Below are 19604 nucleotides of genomic sequence, written 5' to 3'. Positions count from 1 at the left end.
ACCCTTACCATCTTAAAAGTGGGTTATCCGCAGCCAGCTTCCAAGTAAGCATTTTGCTTTGCAATCAGTAGTTTTCAAGGGAGCTTTTAAAGCTGAGCTGAAATATTTGAAATGTGGAACCCTCTTGACCATGAAATATGTCCTACTTACATGCCTCAGACTTTAAAAGTTCTTTGCATTGGAATCAGGGATTACATTCTTCCCGGAGCCAAGCACGGGGCCAGCTGTGTAAGTAAGGTTGCTGTGAGTTCTTCCTCTCTTCTCTTAAATAATGTGAAAATAGAGCTACAGAGCCTTTTATTTTCTTTCAGCTGACTTTGGAGGAAAGAAAAGGAATAAAAAGCAGTCGGATCTGTGTTTTGTGTTTGTGCGTGTATGTGTGTGCATGTGTCACTGAATAAATGTAACTGCTTCCAAATAGATACGGGCGTTTATGGCTTTATATTATAATAACCCAGTGTAAGATAATGGAATGGATTATGCAGAAAAAGTTGTACCGTTGGATTGAACGAATATGTTTCTGAATTTGAAAGTTAAAACTTGGTGCTTCTGCCCAATTGCTTTATGCAAGACTTTTAAAAATAAATATGAGATAGCTATAGATTTTTAAACACATCTATTACTCGTCTTATTTCTGAATTTCAAAAAGGAAAAGCCTGGGTTTGTCAAATTTTAATGTTTTTCCTTCAGAATCAAATTAAATGACTCTAGCTACAAGTTATAAAATATTCTTGGGCTTTTTGTGTCTTGTTTTCATTACTCTGCACTGAATATCAAATCTATACATTTATCTTGTTTCTGTGTTTTAAGCTTCACTTAGTGGTGGTGTTTATGAAAGGAAAGAGTTACTTCTTTTCTTTCCTCTTGCAGAGGAACTGAATTCGTCTTAGATTGTGACTCAGTTAACTGTGTTTCCATTCATTTCCAGAAACAAGCCCCATTTCTCCTCGGGGAGGCTGATAGGAGTTTAAAAGGTTTGTTGCGGTGCGTCAGAAACTTTCCCAGCTCCACCACCGGCCCTTTACTTCCACCTCTACCCACTGGAGACCACTTAGACACTTAAGTGGAGGTGACAGCTGAATTCGGGAAATCATGCATCATGTCAGCAGGAGCCCACTGCAGACTTTAAACTCTGTTCAACATGTGGATGCGGCAGAGAAATGACCTGTCCAGACAAGCCAGGGCAACTCATAAACTGGTTCATTTGCTCCCTGTGCGTCCCACGGGTGTGTAAACTCTGGAGCAGCCGGCGCCCAAGGACCCGGAGGAACCTGTTGCTGGGCACTGCCTGTGCCATCTACCTGGGCTTCCTGGTAAGCCAGGTGGGGCGCGCCTCTCTCCAGCACAGACGGGCAGCAGAAAAGGGGCCGCGCCAGAGCCGCGACACCGCCGAGGCATCCTTTCCCGAGATACCCTTGGATGGTACTCTGGCCCCTCCTGAGTCCCAGGGCAACGGAACCACTCTGCAGCCCAATGTGGTGTACATTACCCTACGTTCCAAGCGCAGCAAGCCCGCCAATATCCGTGGCACAGTGAAACCCAAGCGCAGGAAGAAGTATGCAGTGGCATCTCTGGCCCCTGGACAGGAGGCTTTGGTTGGACCATCCATCCAGCAGCAGGAAGCTGCAAGGGCTGCTGATGCTGAAGTGCCTGGGTATGTCCAGGGAGGAAACTTGGCCAAGGTTGGGGAACGACCCTGGAGGTTGATACGAGGTCCTGGAGTACGAGGTGGGCGCTCAGATTTCCAGCTGCCCAAGACCAGGGAGAGCAACATCAGAATCTACAGCGAGAGCGCCCCCTCGTGGCTGAGCAAAGAAGACATCCGCAGAATGCGTTTGTTGGCCGATGGTGCAGTGGCAAGCGTCCAGCCAGTGTTCTCTAAGAGCCGAGCGCGCTTGCTGGTGCTGGAGGGGACCGCTGCTGGCGCCGAGCCCGGCTGCGGCCCTCTCCCCTGTGGGCTGCTCAAGCAGCCTTTGGACATGAGTGAGGTGTTTGCCTTCCACCTGGACAGGATCCTGGGACTCAACAGGACCCTGCCTTCTGTGAGCAGGAAATCAGAGTTCATCCAAGGTAACAGCTTCACATGCTTCGTTATTTGCAGCTGTTGGGGATTCGGGTTGATTTTCCCTTTTCCCTCACTCTCTTTTTCTGAGTGATTTTCTCCACCCACGTTTCCCATTTGGACAGCAGCAGCAGCGTGTCTTTCCATACGCTTGGCATTCTTTATTTTCTCAGTTTGGGAGGATAGCAGAGTTCCAGGGAAAAGCTGTTCTCGACATGCAAGAGTAAGCCCACACTGTGTAATCTTTGCTCTCCATTTCCCTCACTGCACTTCCCAGTGGCTTATTAAATCTAATTAAAGCCAATGGCAATTTGCATGATGAGGAGGGTAAGCCAGGGTGGAGGCAGTGCTGACAGTCAGGCGTATTAGTAGACAGGTTACTACGGAAGTAAGTAGAATTTCATTCCTTAGAAGTTTTTAAAGGAAAGGGGGACTTGGGTTATCTTTCCTCAGCAGACGGAATGTTTTTAAGATGCCCAGAGCCAGACCATGTTAGATTCAACCCCTTAATTTTTTACAATGGATTTAATCCCTTTATTTTACAAAGGAAATGAGGCAAAAATAGGTGATTTCTTCAGTATATAAACTAACTAGCTGTACGGTTTCTTTAAGCCCATGACTATAGTTTATTGAGCCTAATTTCCAAGATTCTCTCAGGTGACAAACATTTTGCAGGTTCTAGGGTATGTAGCCAGTCACTTCCATTGCAGGCAAAGGGGCTGGTCTGTGGCAAACTCATGCCATATAAAGGATATTCTCTGAATCTTGAGGCTATTCCAAGGTTTGAGTACAAACTGGGTGGGTTGGTAGCTTGTATTTGAAAGCAGAATGATCCCAGAAGTTGCCACTATGAATTTAGGCTGGCCCAACAGGCTAAAAAGAGCTCCAGAGAGATTATAAACTCAAGGGATATTCCTGTATTTCCTGTCACCATAAAACTTAGCATTTTAGTGAGAGTCTCACGGAGTCTGGACTGGAATAAATCAAAAGTCCTGGGAGTGTCTGAGAACTAAAGGGCATTTCCAATGGCTTTAGGATTGCAATTTAGTCTTAGAATGGGTTCTTCTTGCAGTACCTGTGATTTGCTTAGAAGATTTGGTGTTCCTTACTTATCCTGGTTCATGTCTAAGTGCTTCAGATTCACAGGTGTGTTTTGATGTCTCAAGGTCACAAAATAGTGCACTGTGATTATGCTGATGTGAGAGAGCCTCTCCAATATTTAATCGAATGTTGGTGAAAGCTAATTTTTATTGGGTGCTCACTGTTTGCTAAGCACTGTATTAATTGATCCATATAGTTCAAACATGCATTGACTCCTATGGTTCTCGAAACAATGCTATGAGGGAGGTACTGTTATTATTTCCATTCAGTAGATGAGAAAATTGAGGCTGAGTTAGGCAAAGTAGTTGGCCTCTACTCCCACAGCGACCATTAATGGCTCAACTGGGTTTCGAACCTAGGCCCAGCAAACTTTAGAACATAATCTCTTAACCACTGGGCTTCGGTGACTGTATTACTTATTATCCAAACTGGAACACCTGGAATGAAAGAAGATATTGTTGGGCATTGAGACAACAGGCATACACTGAGGCTGTCCTGGGCACAGCAGGGCATAGGGTCATCCTTGTCATGCTGTATTGCCCTTCATTTTCATCTCATAAAGGCCCCTGAGAAGAGAAGGTGAACTTTTGAATCTATCCTGAGGCATGGTACTATGATAGACCTCTGAGCTTCCCTGGGATGCTCCTGGATGGAAGTTGGGAGAATAAAGTAGTGGGTAGCCTGGGCTCTGGAGCTAGACTGCCTAGGTTTGAATTTATCAGCTACGTGAACTGGAAATGGTACAATCTCAGTACCAAGTTCACTGAGTCACTCACATAGCCTCCGAGCCTCACATATCGTTTCTTTATGTGATAGGAGTAGAACTAAAATCCAGGTGTCCTGACTGTTAAGCTTTTTGATACCACGATTCCTCTTAGATATTTAATTCTGTGCTGTTTATATCCTGCATCTTTGGGAATAAAGAGGGCAGTTGCATTAAATTTGAAGGAGGGTCTATTATCCCAGTATAGCCTGGTGTTCCTCAATCCTTTCAGAAGTAAGTGGTGATGGAAAGAAACCATTAAGACTGTATTAGTATGTCTCTTAATGTGATGAATTAAATACCTAAGATTATATCTCAAGCAATACCGGATCATTCTTTGATCCTTCTCTGATTTAGTTATTGAGAGTCATAAAATCAGGCCAATTTCCTCAGGAGGCTATAAAGAGATTTAAATATAGTTATGAGCACTCTACACAATATAATTCTACTCACGTACACTATTATATTGATGTAAAGTACATAAACAGATCAGTTCTGGTCATGGTAGGAAATATATAGACAGTCTTATGTTCTCAGTATCTCTCTCCATCCACCTATTTCTAGTCTTTTCCTGACCTGTGTCTTTCTTCCCCCGACTCCCACAGAAGTGTGTATTTTCTTTCTAGGGACCTCTATTCTTCTCTTGGCCCAAGCTTACCTTTATTTGAGCCTCCTTGTCCACTTAAGGAGGTGATAGATCTTATCTAGTTACCCAGCACATATTTCTGGCTCATTCTATATCATTGCTCACTGAGTGATGTCAGCATCATGGCAGAGTGAACTTGCCTGGGACTCTCTCCCCTCCAACATACAACCAAAAGGGGCATCCGTACTCCAACAGAGGACAGTCTAACACAACACAAAGGTGTTGGAGACACGCAGCCATATGATGGAGGGTGGAGAGGCTGGAGCCCCCATCGGAGGAGCTAGAACAGGGTAACAGAGAACTTTGCTCCCTCCCCTAAAGACTGCAATCCGTGACCGTGGGAGGCTCCATGAGGGAAGGAATGGGGCAGGGGATGTTCATTCGTGGGAACATCAAGGACCCCAGAGGGCCATGCAGCCTAGAGGAAAGACCTCTACAGGGAGGAGAGCTTTTGCAGGGAGTGACCTCATCAAGCCAACACCCCAGGAGACCAGATATTGAGAGCAGAGTGAGAAAGCCTGGAGAGCACACAGGAGAAAGTACCCCTCCCCCACCCTCCTCGTGCCTACTTCACTGCTGGGAATCTCGGGTGAAGGCAGAGGGCTCAGAATACGTGGCTCTTGACTCCCACCCAGTGGTGATAGGTGGTAACTGCAACCAAATAATATCAGGATGCATAAGATCTGACCCACCTCCTCTAGCCATATCAAACACTATATCAAATCTCCAGACCAGAGAGAAAATGACAAGTACCCAGAATTAAGTCCTGAGGACACAGAAATATGTAATCTAAATGACAATGAATTCAAAATAGCTATCATCAAAAAACTCAACGAGGTAAAAGAGAATGTAGAGAAACAATTCAATGAGTTCAGGAGCTGCTTCACAAAAGAGATTGAAACTATAAAGAAGAATCAGTCAGAAATATTAGAGATGAAAGACACAATGGAAGAGATAAAACATGGATTCTCTGAACATTCAAGTGGACATCATAGAGGAACATATTAGCATAATGAAAGATAGACATGTTGAAATGCTCCAGACAGAGGAGGAGAGAGAACTAAGACTAAAAAGAAAAGAAGAAAGTCTCCAAGAAATATCCAACTCAATTAGGAAATGCAAAATAAGAATTATAGGTATTCAAGAAGGAGAAGAGAAGGAGAATGGAGCAGAAAGCATGTTCAAAGAAATAATAGCAGAGAACTTTCCCAAACCTAGGGAAAGAGAGGGAAATCTGTGTGGAAGAAGCTTCCAGATATCCTAGATATGTCAGTGTAAAAAGACCTCCTGCAAGGCATATAGTAGTAAAACTGGCAAAAATGAATGACAAAGAAAGAATACTAAGGGCAGCAAGGCAAAAGAAAATAACTTACAAAGGAACGCCTATCCGGCTTTCAGGGGATTTCTCTGTGGAAACCTTACAAGCTAGGAGAGAATGGAATGACATATTCAAATCTTTAAAAAACAAAAATTTTTAGCCAAGAATACTCTAACCAGCAAGAATATCCTTCAGATATGAGGGAGAAATAAAAACTTTCCCAGGCAAACAAAAGCTAAGGGAGTTTGTAGCCACAAGACCACCACCCCCCTAAAAGAAATCCTCAAGAAGGCCCTCATACCTGAAAAAAAAAAGGGGGAGAAAGGAGAATCAGAATAGGATAGCAAATACTCAAGTATAGCGTTAAGCTAAAGGGAAAGAAAACACCAAAAACAAAGATAATCCTGTCATTTTAACCACAAACTCACAACACAAGTTGGAATAAGATGTGAGAAATACAATTTAGGAGGGGAGGAGGAAAGGGACTGAATCGGTTTAGACTAAGGAAATAAGAGGCCATCAGAAAATGGACTATCTTATACACGAGATTCTGAATACAAACCTCAGGGTAACCACTAAACAAAAAAGCAGAACAGAGACACAAATAATAAATAAGGAGAAAACAAAGAAACACATCATAAAAAAACTATATCATTGCTTTGTATTATAATTGCTTGTGTAATCACCTATGCCTTCCCACTAATCTCTAGGTCTGTGAAGGTAGAGATATTTCTTGTCTTGTTTGTCATTGCAATTCTAGATCCTAATGGAGAGTCTGGCACATAGTAGGTACTCAATAAATATTTTTGAATGAATGCAGGAATGCATTCTTGGCCTGTTCCATTGACTCTAAGCAGTAAATCTATATTTGCCTCCAGCTTCTAATACTCATGACAAGTACTACCATTTTTAGTCCTAAATCCTGGCTGGGATTTCTCCTGGAGGATCTTATAAAGAGCTCATTGTAGAGGTAATGAAAAAATGTCCTTGGCAGCCTCTGTATAATGCAAATAATAAGATTTATAAAGCTTGTTTCTGTGAGGCCCATCAATATGGTTTGCTGGTCTCACACTATAATGTAATTTGATAATGAGTCTTCTGTAGGAGGAACAATAGGATTTAGCTTAGGCATGTATTTCTCTGATGATCTGGCTTGGTCTTAGACCAAGACCAATATCTGGGAGAGTGGCTAGCCAGCAAATCTTGTAAGTTATCTTCTCTAAATGTTGTTTCTGTTCTCTGACTTTTGATTAATGTTTGTGAAAATAAATTCATGCCTAGTACCAAGAACACAGCTAGTCTGTATTGTGAGTTGAATACAGGTGTTTGGCTTTTCTCAGTTAATCTTTCCAAGAAACCTATGCAGTATACATTTTATTTTTACCTCAATTTTGAGATGAAAGAAAGGTAATAAGAAGACAGCTCAAGATTGTACAATGAGTTTGTTGTCTGGAAAGAATTCAAACCCTTGTCTTCTATCTTCCAAGTCTTTCCTTTTTTTAATCAATCTGTTCCCCTCAACAAATCCTTTAAGGGGCCTTAAGGTATGCCTTTTTTCTTCACCACCACAATCTATTAGTATATCTAGTTATTTAATATAACTAGAAACAGACAACTTACACACTGATGCACAGATACAGGCTATGGGAACCTCTTTTTTTCTCAAGGAGACAACAACCTTAACCATAGCAAGAGTAATGCTGGTGTTACCATATAGCAGGCACTGTTTTAAGTACTGTGCATGCATTGTCTCGCTAAATCCTCATACTACTTTTACAAGGTGGGTACTCTGTAAGAGACATTTTGTGGATGTGAAAATAGAGGCTCAGAATAATGAAGTACCTTGCTCAAAGTCATGTAAATTGCCTGGATGTAAAAAAGATATATGAGATGCAAAGGGAGACGTAAAAGAGAATCCAGTGCTATGATTTGAATGATCTGCCTGCCCCCAGCCTCTCAGGTGAAGCTTTCTGTTGACTCAGTCCAAAGACAAAAGGTATCAATTATAAGGCTCATATTCAGGGTCTTTTTTTTTGAGGAAGATTAGCCCAGAGCTAACATCTGCCGCCAATCCTCCTCTTTTTGCTGAGGAAGACTGGCCCTGAGCTAACATCCATGCCCATCTTCCTCTGCTCTATATGTGGGACACCTACCGCAGCATGGCTTGAAAAGGGGTGCATAAGTCTGCACCCAGGAACTGAACTGGTGAACCCTGGGCCAGCGAAGTGGAACATGTGAACTTAACTGCTGCACCACTGGGCAGGCCCTTAGAGTCTTTTAAATTAGTAAAATGGATGTTTGCGATTCAATCAGCACAGAGCTGTTAGTTCAGGTTAATCTGGGACAGGTTTGTATAAATTGATGAATTCTCCTTGAATACAAAAATATATAAGTGAAATTAGTGGACTTAACTGGCCTTTTACTGAATACCAGACTATTTTCTGACAGGTGTAACTCCAAAGATAACCCAGAAAATGAGAAGAGTGTGCTTGGGGAAGAGCAAGGTTATCATTAGGTAGGGAGTGCAGCAGTGTACCATATTACAAAATCCAGCAATTATCATGAAGCAGAGCCTCATCCTACGCATGTCTGCAGGAAATGCAAAAGTGAGTTGAAATACAGCATCAAAGGGCTGTTTAAAAAAAAATCCATTTCTGCAATCATGAAATCTTGTTCAATTTGAATCTATAAAGAGTCTAGTGTTATGTATCACACGCTGCCTACACTGCATTTGGTATCTTTTGTCTACTTCATCACTTAACACGTCCACACAGCAGATAGTATTGATACTTTAAATATGGGTGATGTTATGAAATTTGCCCAAGGACACATACATAGTGAGCAGTAGAACTGTAATTTGTACCCAATTCTGTCTGACACTAAAGCCTCCTCATGTTTCTTCTCTTAACCCATACCACTACCACCTCTCAAATATAACTTGGCGTAATTAGGGTTAGTGACAAAAATGTGCAAATTTTAGTATGGTGATTTCTGATTTACCACTATGCCAACATTTTTAATTAATTTCTTCTTTCAATTCTACAATTTAACATTGAAAATATTTTTACTCAGGGGAAGAATTGACGTATCATTCTGAACACTGCTACAAGCGTTGTTTTTTTTTAAATGCAAGCCAATGTTACCAGATTTTCTTGTTTTTCCAAAAATAATCATATGGATGCAAATGTGGCTGAACATATTAGTGCGTTTTCTTCCAAACTATCCTTGCAAAAGTCATAAATCATTGCAAAGGTCACCAGATACTGGGTGGTGCTGACACATTTCGATAATTTTTTTAACAAAATATTTAAAAATATTTATCTAAGACAAGACAAAGCAGACTACGTCCATGTAAAAGTCAAGAGCACAGGAAAACCCAGCACCCCTCTGTGATCTTCAATTTAGCAACTTTGCCAAAGCTCCCCTCGCAGTCTGCACAGTAATGTGAATGAATCCCAAGGGACACCATTTTGGTAGCATTTAAGCATTGTACTATTTTTCATGCTGATGGAAGATGCATTATGTATGCTTTATTTTTAGGATGCTGTTTTATTGCCACAGAGCTGTCATACTGAATTAAGGTAGTCTAGTTCCAGGAATTCTGTGTGTCAAGGCTGCTTAGAAGACAAACTACAGGCACGCCACCAACTTCCATTTAAACTCATTGTAGATCCCACATTGCTCACGTTTTCCAACTGGTATTGCCTCGTCCATTATGAAGTAGGAGAAAGACATTGCGTATTTTCCACTCTTTCCGAGTCCACGCGAGCAGCCCTGTGAGTTGCTGGGTGATGGCGTGGTTGCCAGAGCAAGGGGCTGGCAGCTGCACATCTCGCGTGGCTTCAGGCTCTCTGGCAGGGACAGGGTCTTTTGTAGAGAGTTAGGAGAATGACCCAGATGACCCCACAACTTGGAAACACACTGACTTCAAAATCCTAGAAATCTTGGAATAGGTGCAAACTGTCTTCTAAGATATTTATTTAGGAGGGTAAGAATCTTGTTTTAGTTTTAAAAATCTAGATTGAAAGCACATTGTGTTCTTTATCAGAAAAGCCCTAAGGGTATTTCTTTAGCAATCAAATTGAGCTGGTCAGTTTAAGACTTTCACTCATCAGTGAACAAAAGTTTACTGAGCATCTGCTTCAAGCAGCACCCTGCTCTAGGGTCCTCTTGGTTGCTCTCTACATGCCTTCATAGACAAAGTGGGGGAATGGGGGAATGTTCTTTACTGTGCCTCTGAAACTTGTCCCCTGATGTCCTACATGACTGGGACAGAGGGGACACCGAATAGTTGCCGCGTTTCTCACAGCGTAAAACATGCATGTGCCTCAGTTCCATTCAGTCTATTCCCGTCTATGCTATCACACTGATCTTTTCTTCTTTTAAGAAATATTTATTGAGCACCTGCTCTGTGCTTGCCACTCTTCTAGTCATTGGGGACTACGTCAATGAACAACACGGTCAAGAATCCCTGCCCCACGGAGCTGACACTAGTGGGCTGTGTGAGAGTTAGTGGGCTGGGGGGAATCTTCTTATTGCCACTGATTTCAGGATTCGCTCAGCACCAGCCTGAGCCCAAGGTCATGACCTTTCCCTTAGAACTGAATCTGTTGCTGTGTCTGGGTTGGTCTACAGATAACACTTCTCCTGGTGCAGAAGGACTAGACGGCCCCCTCTAACCTCAGTTAATGGGCAAATATTGAAGTTTCAGTCGAATTCAGTTGTCATCGATTGCGTTCACTTTGTGTGTGCATGGCACTGCTCTAAGCATAGGGAGGAAGCCGTACGGCCTTTAAGTCAAATAGCTTTGTAGTTAAGAGTGTGGACTGGCATATTAGTTTGCTAGGGCTGCCATCACAAAATACCAGACTGGGTGGCTTAAACATCAGGAATTTATTTTCTTACAGTTCTGGAGGCTAGAAGTCCAACATCAAGGTGTCAGCAGGTTTGGTTTTTCCTGAGGCCTCTGTCCTTGACTTGCAGGTGGCTGCCTTGTTGTTGTGCCCTTACGTGGCCCTTCCTCTGGGTGTGTACATCCCTAGTGTCCCTCTGTGTCTCTAATCTCCTCTTCTTATAAGGACACCCGGTATATTGGGTTAGGGCCCACCATAATGGCCTTATTTTATCTTAATTACTTCTTTAAAGGCCCAGCTCCAAATACCATCACAATCTGAGGTACTGAGGGTTAGAGCTTTAACATATGAATTTTGAGAGAACACAATTCACTTCATACCAACTGGCAATCTAGACTCCCTGAGTTTGAATCCTGGTTCTACCACTTAATAGCTGTGTAACCTGGGATAATTAACTAAATTGCTTTGTACCTTATTTCTTCATTAGTATAATAAGGAGGATGATAAAAATAATGTGGATGATAACAGTACTTATTTCATAGAGTTATGGTGAGAATTGATATGTATAAAATATGTCTAGCAGTGCCTAACACATAGTAACACTCAGTAATTGTTACCTATTGTTGTCATTCAGTTTCTAAGCTGATTCAGCTCTTTGTGATGTGTTTCCTTAGATTTTCTTAGTTTATCTAGATTGATGTTTACTTGAACTAAGTAAACAGGCTCTGAAAATTGCTATTTAAAGAAAGTGAGTGGAGTTGATAGTGGATAATACCCATCTCTCTCATTTGTGGAGTGCTAGGCACTTTACATTCATTATCTCACTAAATTTCACAATAGCCCCATACATCAGACATTCTTGGACAGATTTTCTGTGGGAAAAATAACAATAACATATGTCAGAGAATAACATATGTCCTCCAAAGGCCCAGAGGTCGTGTGTCATGGCGTTGGGCTGTAGACATGGATCAAGAGGACTCCATAGCCTTGTTCTTCATCCCTGCGGTGAACTGTCTCCATTATCTCTTCGCAGCATGTGTTAGCTCCAATGATTGTGATCTGGGGCTTTCCCAGTTAATCACACTTTCAGATGGTAACCCACTTTCCCCACTGCCTTTCTGTCTGATTCTCAAATGTATCCACGATCCCTTAACTGTTCCCCTTCTCATCACAGTGATTTGGGGTTGGGGGAGAGAGGCAGTGGTGTTCCCACCATCCCTATTTTCATCATTGTATTCTAGTGTCTCATGGAATTATAGAGACATGGGAGTGATTACTGAGTACAAGCTGTGTAGAATGAGGGCCTGGTAACCTCTGTACATCCTCACCTCTATTTCTCAAGTTTCTCTCTAATCTGTCTTGGTTCATTTAGAGTGGGGATGGTGAAATCACAGCCTACTAGGAGGTCACACCAACCAAACTTTTAGTTAGGGCCCATTGACTGTTCCTTAGAACCTAAGGGCTATAGATGAAAACTGGGGGATTTGGAAAAACTCATTCATTCATTCATTACAATTTTGGAATGTTTGCTTTGGTCCAGAAATGATATAAGGGGCTGGAAATCCAAAGATGATTAAGAAATAGTCCCTGCTCTCACAGAGCGCTCAGCTTGTAGGGCAGGCGACAGCTGAGCAAGCCTGCCATACGAGAAGGGTATGGTAAAGACCTCAATGGGAATGGTTTTTGGAGCCCCTGCAGGCACAGAGAAGGAGACTTTAGCCCAGAATGTGTGTGTAGGGCGGTAGGCGGGGGGACTGTAAAAACTTTTAGAAGAGATAATGTCAGAACTGGTTCTTAAAAGTCACTGTGGGTGGAGTGAGAGATGGGCTGGGTGTAGAAAGGGGAGAGAGAGAGATGTGTGCAAAACTTGTGAACGCAGAGTGTGCTTAGCAAACTGCAAATAGTTCTGAAAAAAAGGAGATTAGGGTTTGCGGGGGCTGTTGTGGGGTATGGTTGAAGTGAGATAAAGCTGTGGTGAGTGGAGCTTGGTTAGTTTTATGTCATGTAAGGACATGGACTTTATCTTGCAGATAATGGGGAATCTTTGAAGGGTTTGAAGAGGAGGAGTTATGTAATGGGCTCTGCATTGCAGGAGGGTCGTTCTGGTTAGGAATTCGTGGTTCCTTTATCTACATTAATAAACACGAAATTGTCTGGGACCGGGTCATCCTGATGTGACCAAGACTTGGTTTGCAAAACGTGATTGTTTGTGGAGCCTGGCACAGTGACCACATCATCACCACCCTCTAAAGCCCGCTTTGATTCCTGTTTTTTAAACGGAATATTGGGACAGGAAGCGTCTGGGAGTTTCCATTTATGTAGCGGAAGTCCAGGGCAGACCTAGAAAGCAGAAGTTCCTGTCCATTAGTCAAAGGTTCGGAACAAAGAAGGACACTTTGTTTTTAAAATAGAACTGATGATTTCGATTGTTTAAGTGGCGTGTGATGGAGGAAGTCACAAGACATTCTCCTTTCCTGCTTCCTCAGCGTGATGCTCAGCTAACTCTTGAGGAAATATGGAAATTATTTTAACTCAGTCCAATGTAGAGAAAACAAGCTGTGAAGTAAAAAACAGATAAGTAAATACATTTATTTTTTGTTTGAAGAAATGTATTTAAATCACCCAGGAATCTATTTCTAAGACAAGTCCCTATAGCTAGGACTTTGCTGGCTGTATAGAATTGATACAGAAAAGATCTTTGAATTCTGCCTTTCTACCACCTCCCCCCTTCTTAAATCATAAAAACCAAACATAGGTTTGGTTGTTTTTCATATTTGACAGTGCTGTGTTTCCAGTATCTCGGTGCATTCTCATACATCCCTGCCAGACAGATTTGGAAGTACTCTTCTCGCACCTGGGGGAACTCAGTGCCTCAGTCAGGGCAGCTAGAGATGTGGCTCAGGTCCTCTGGAGACCAGTGATGGGATCAAGAAGAGAATCAACACCTGTGAATCCTTTTTCTACCCCACCCCATATTCTCAGCTCCTTTTCAGCAAAGGTTCTTTTTCTTAACTGTGGCCTTTCACCACATAGCTATTTTGGGGCACAGTATTTCTTCATTTCTTGGCTTCATGCTGAGAACCCAGTCTTTATTTTAGTCCTTCATTTGTCCCCTTCAAAACATTTGTTCAACTGGCAAACATTTTATTTGATCATCATTATGTGTACACACTTGTCTGTTTCTGTGAAACTCCAAGCTCTCTAAGGCCTGGGTCTTGCCTGGGACTGGGATCTTGCAAGGCCTCCTTTTTCGGTATGCCTCTTTCTCAATTCTTTCTATCCAAAACATGGGAACCAAATAGGCCCAGATGTTGAGGGACAGTTGTAAATACTTGTTTTTTGAATAAGTGAATTAACTATATTTAAAACCCTGAGCAGAAGATAGATTTTATCTCATCCTTCAAATTTCCTCCTCTTTCAAGGCTGCACAGAATCTTGCATTCCCATTCTGCCCTCTCTCACAGTTACTAACTTGCTTGCATTCACCATCTCTAAACCAAGAGCTCTTACCTGCTTTTCACTTCAGTCTAAGACTTTTAATTGCTAACACCCTACTGTGATAGACACTCTCGAAAAATAGAGCAGATAGTACTTAGGGGATCATTAACAACCAGACACCTGCTACACTATCACTGGCGTTGCATCAGCATCAACCATTGCTTTTAGTGTTAGAGATCCGCATCATTAAGGTTTTCCTTTACTGCATTGGACATTTGTGATGGAATCTGATAGAATTTCTTTCCTATAACTAAGACGAGCCTCGAGTTTTGAGTGGCCTTTGTTTTCTTTAATGGGTTTGTAGAGTTTTGTTTTTTTGTTTCTTGTTTTTTGGTGAGGCAGATTGGCCCTGAGCCAACACCTGTTGCCAATCTTCCTCTTTTTGCTTGAGGAAGAGTGGCCCTGACCTAACTAACATCTGTGCACATCTTCCTCTGTTTTGTACGTGGGTTGCTGCCACAGCTTGGCTTGATGAGTGGTGTGTAGGTCTGCACGCAGGAACCAAACCCACGAACCCTAGGCCACTGAAATGGAGCATGCCGAACTTAACCACTATGGCCACCGGGCTGGCCCTGTAGAGTTATTTTTAGTGAAGGGCTCTGAGCTGAACTGTCGCTTTCCTTTTTGTCTTTTTTTTTTTTTTTATTGAGTTAATGATAGGTTACAATCTTGTGAAATTTCAGTTGTACATTAATGTTTGTCATTCGTCTTGTAGGTGCGCCACTTCACCCTTTGTGCCCACCCCCCATCCCAGCTTTCCCCTCGTAGACACTAATCTGTTCTCTTTGTCCACATTTTTAAATTCCTCATATGAGTGGAGTCATACAGAGATTATCCTTCTCTAACTGACTTATTTCACTTAACATAATTCCCTCAAGGTCCATCCATGTTATTGCAAATGGAATGATTTTGTTCTGTTTTGCAGCTGAGTAGTATTCCATTGTATATATGTACCACATCTTCTTTATCCAATCATCTGTTGATGGGCACTTAGGTTGCTTCCATGTCTTGGCTATTGTAAATAATGCTGCAATGAACATTGGGGTGCATAGGACTTTTGGAATTGTGACTTCAAGCTCTTTGGATAGATACCCAGTAGTGGAATGGCTGGATCGTATGGTAGTTCTATTGTTAATTTTTTGAGGAATCTCCATACTGTTTTCCATAGTGGCTGCACCAGTTTGCATTCCCACCAGCAGTGTATGAGGGTTCCTTTTTCTCCACAACCTCTCCAACATTTGTTACTATTAGTTTTAGATATTTTTGTCATTCTAATGGGTGTAAGGTGATATGTTAGTGTAGTTTTGATTTGCATTTCCTTGATGATCAGCGAAGATGAGCATCTTTTCATGTGCCTATTGGCCATTTGTATATCTTCTTTGGAGAAATGTCTGTTCATGTCTCCAGCCCATTTTTTGATTGGGTTGTTTGATTTTTTGTTGTTGAGTTGTGAGAGTTCTTTATATATTATGGATATTAAGCCTTTGTCAGATATATGACTTGCAAATATTTTTTCCCAGTTAGTGGGTTGTTTTTTTGTTTCAATCCTGTTTTAATTTGCCTTGAAGAAGCTCTTTAGGCTGATGAAGTCCCATTTGTTTATTCTTTCTATTGTTTCCCTTCTCTGAGAAGACATGGTATCCGAAAAGATCCTTTTAATACTGATGTCGAAGAGTGTACTGCCTACGTTTTCTTCTAGAAGTCTTATGGTTTCAGGTCTCACCTTTAGGTCTTTGATCCATTTTGGGTTTATTTTGGTGAATGGTGAAAAAGAATGGTCAATTTTCATTCTTTTACATATGGCTTTCCAGTTTTCCCAGCACCATTTGTTGAAAAGACTTTCTTTTCTCCATTGTATGCCCTCAGCTCCTTTGTTGAAGATAAGCTGTCCATAGATGTGTGGTTTTATTTCTGGGCTTTCAATTCTGTTCCATTGATCTGTGCACCTGTTTTTGTACCAGTACCATGCTGTTTTGATTACTGTACCTTTGTAGTATGTTCTGAAGTCAGGGATTGTGATGCCTCTCATTTTGTTCTTTTTTCTCAGGATTGCTTTAGCAATTTGGGGTCTTTTGTTGCCCCATATGAATTTTAGGATTCTTTGTTCTAATTCTGTAAAGAATGTCATTGGGATTCTGATTGGGATAGCGTCGAATCTGTAGATTGCTTTAGGTAGAATGGACATCTTAACTATGTTTATTCTTCCAGTCCATGTACATGGAATGTCTTTCCATCTCCTTATGTCGTCATACAATTCTCTCAGAAAGGCCTTGTAATTTTCATTATATAAGTCCTTCACTTCCTTAGTTAAATTTACCCTGAGGTATTTTATTCTTTTTGTTGCGATTGTGAATGGTATTGTGTTCTTGATTTCTTTTTCTGTTACTTTGTTATTAGAATATAGAAATGCTACTGATTTATGCAAATTGATTTTATACCCTGAAACTTTGCTGTAGTTGTTGATTACTTCTAAGAGTTTTCCAATGGATTCTTTGGGGTTTTCTATATATAAGATCATGTCATCTGCATACAGCGAGAGTTTCACTTCTTCCCTCCCTATTTGGATTCCTTTTATTCCTTTTACTTGCCTGATTGCTCTGGTCAGGACCTCCAGTACTATGTTAAATAAGAGTGGTGATAGAGGGCATCCTTGTCTCTTTCCTGTTTTCAGGGGGATGGCACTCAGTTTTTGCCCATTGAGTATGATGTTGGCTGTGGGTTTCCTTTTTGTTTTGTTCACAAGAAATCTTGGAACTTGGCCCATGTGATAGGACTTTTGATTTCAGAGCTCAGGATGTTTTTACTTATTTTTGCTCAGTGACAAATGCAGACAGACACTCACAACTTCACCCAAAATACTTAGCATTCACCTATAGTTCAACAAAACCAGTCAGCCAGCGTTCAAAGTGAAGGGCATTTAATAAATTCAGGCAAAGGAGATTGTGCATAGCATTCATTCTTAGTGAATTTTCATGTTCATCTTCTCCAAAGAGTATCTTCTTGGTGCTTCTGAATAAAGAATGACTTGGGAGAACATCAAAATATAGGTGAAATATTCAGATTTTGGAAAAAAAAGTTTTACTGGCAAATGTCCTTTTTAAAGACAGCTGTATAACATTTAATTCACACGAACACCCACGTATCTTTTAAAACCTGCTTTCTCACTACTCTGACAGTTAGAATTTTATCTCTTCACTGTTAAGATTTCTCTCGAGAGTACAGTACTGCATCATTTTGACAACCCTGAATGCAAAGAGATGAATGCCTCTCATCTCTGAAACACTTCAGGGTAAGTTGCTTTAACCAGTTTCCTGTTTTCAGAGGCTATTTTTCTGTCATCCTTTCGGATCTATCAAAGTTCATTTAATTCTTTTAACAGCCATATTTTCTAAAAAGTGGAATTCTCCTCACAGAAGTGCTCATAACTCTGAGATCTGGAGCCATACTGACTACTATTATTATCTCAGGAGCCATATGGGCTGATACACAGCAAGAAGACCTGTGCGTCAAAAGGACCCACAGCCACTCTCGGCTCAGCCTGACAATTGCTGCTCACCCTGCTTTCTAGAAATCCCCCTCTCCTGCAGTGCACTGAGACCCAGCAGGGTAGGACAAAACGTCTTTAGGTGACAGTCAGCATTCAAAATATTTTGCTGAGGGAGCATGGATGGATGTGGAGAAAAACACAGAATATTAATTGAAAGCCAATTATTCCTATCAACTGAAAGCTTCCTTTGACAGTTTGAGAATAACTTTTTAAATAATAGTATAGAAAATGTATCCTGCAAAATGTGACGATCTAAGGTAGAGAAATGGTAAATGAAATACAGTATACTCATAGACAAGATCAGGGGTTGATAACTACAGTTTATGGGCCACAGATGGCCCACTGCCTGTTTCTGTGTGGCCTGTGAACTGCAAAAGGTTTTTCCAATTTTAAATCGTTGAGAAAAGTCAAAAGAATAATCATATTACTATGACACGTGAAAATTATATGAAGTGCAAATTTCGGCGTCCCTAATAAAGTTTTAATGAAACACAGTCATGGCCATTTGTTGACTTATTGTCTTTAACTGCTTTCATGCTACAACAGAGTTGAGCACTTGCTGGTTGAATAGTTGTGGTGGAGGCCACATGGCTCTCCAAGCCTAAAATATTTACTATCTGCCGTTCACAAAGACCACCAGGCTAAATGATTATATCACAGTTAAGGCAACGCTATTTACAAATAATAAGAGAAATGTTTATGATATAATATTTTGTGAAATAATTATGACAAACTGTACATACAAGATGATCCCAAGTAGCTTATTTATTTTTGTGTGATTTTTGCTTCTTTCCTCTGGTGGAAATGTAACTTACATGAAAGCAAAAATACCACAAAGCGTTAATTAATTAATTTAGTTTCAGGTCTAAAATAGTGCTTGGCATATGGTAGATGTTTAATAAACAAATAAAGGCCTGTTGAAGACTGATGAATTATTTGATTGTATAATGTATATATGTAATAGTAGTCAGAGCAAAGCCTTTGTGGAATGTGCATGTATGTCAGGCACCAGGTTGAGAACTCTAAGGGCATGATTCTATTTAATCCCAACAAAGTCCACTTGGAAGATGCATTATCACACCCATTTTGCAGAAGACAAAAACAAGGAGAGGTTGCATAACTTGTCTAATGTTATAAAGCTAAGAAGTAATGTGACCACAATTCAAAAGGTCTGTTGGATTCCAGAGTCTGAGCTCTAACCATAAGCTGTACTCCTTGAATTTCTTAAAAACAATTTACATTTTCAGGTGAGAAGGGAAGGGATGGGAAAATACCAGAGGTAAATATACAAAGAACAGAACCAATTACTGGGAGATGAGATTATGGGTGATTTTTGTTTTCTTAGCTCTACATCTTAATGTTTTTCCACATTTCCTAAAATGAGTAGATTTACTTTTAATTACTTTTAAAATAAGAAACAAATGTTTCTCAAGGAAAGGAATAACAGCCAGAAGGTTGTTAGCTGTTGAATTGTTTATGTAGATCATTTCCTTGTTTCTCTGAGGGCCTTTTGTGAATTGCTGAGGAAACTGCTGGCCTGTCTGTCTCCGGGATTGATTTGTGTTGTTGAAGTTCGGTGTTAGGTTTCAACTCCCTTTGAATACTTCCTAGCCCTGAGAATGCACACTGCTCTCTGTGTATAACTTTGGTCCAAATACACTGACAGACAGAGCTTGTTGGTGTTTATCTTTAGAAGTCTGAACTACATGTCTTCGAAAGCTGTGAAGCTGTGTTGTGTCTCCTACTCGCATTTGGTTACACTGGTCTATACGTGTCTCCCACTGCTTGATGGACTTTGACCTGGAATTTATTATTA

The 19604-nt window shown here is 41.0% G+C and overlaps 1 protein-coding gene across 6 annotated transcripts in view; it reads left to right on the top strand.

The window, feature by feature from the left end:
- Positions 1-19604, top strand: part of GASK1B (golgi associated kinase 1B) — a 66802-nt gene that overhangs the window by 13701 nt on the left and 33497 nt on the right. For 5 of the 6 annotated variants that reach the window (XM_046656630.1, XM_046656628.1, XM_046656629.1 and 2 more), the window contains one exon: positions 929-2070. In XM_046656630.1, coding sequence (XP_046512586.1) covers positions 1161-2070 — 910 coding nt within the window. In that variant the 5' untranslated portion in view covers positions 929-1160. Of the gene's footprint in view, positions 1-141; positions 229-928; positions 2071-19604 lie in introns of those variants that run through there. The other variant, XM_046656627.1, reaches the window with a different exon arrangement.

This window comes from Equus quagga, chromosome 3, assembly GCF_021613505.1.
Source record: "Equus quagga isolate Etosha38 chromosome 3, UCLA_HA_Equagga_1.0, whole genome shotgun sequence".
Lineage (NCBI taxonomy): Eukaryota > Metazoa > Chordata > Mammalia > Perissodactyla > Equidae > Equus > Equus quagga.
This window is presented reverse-complemented; position numbering and strand designations above follow the sequence as displayed.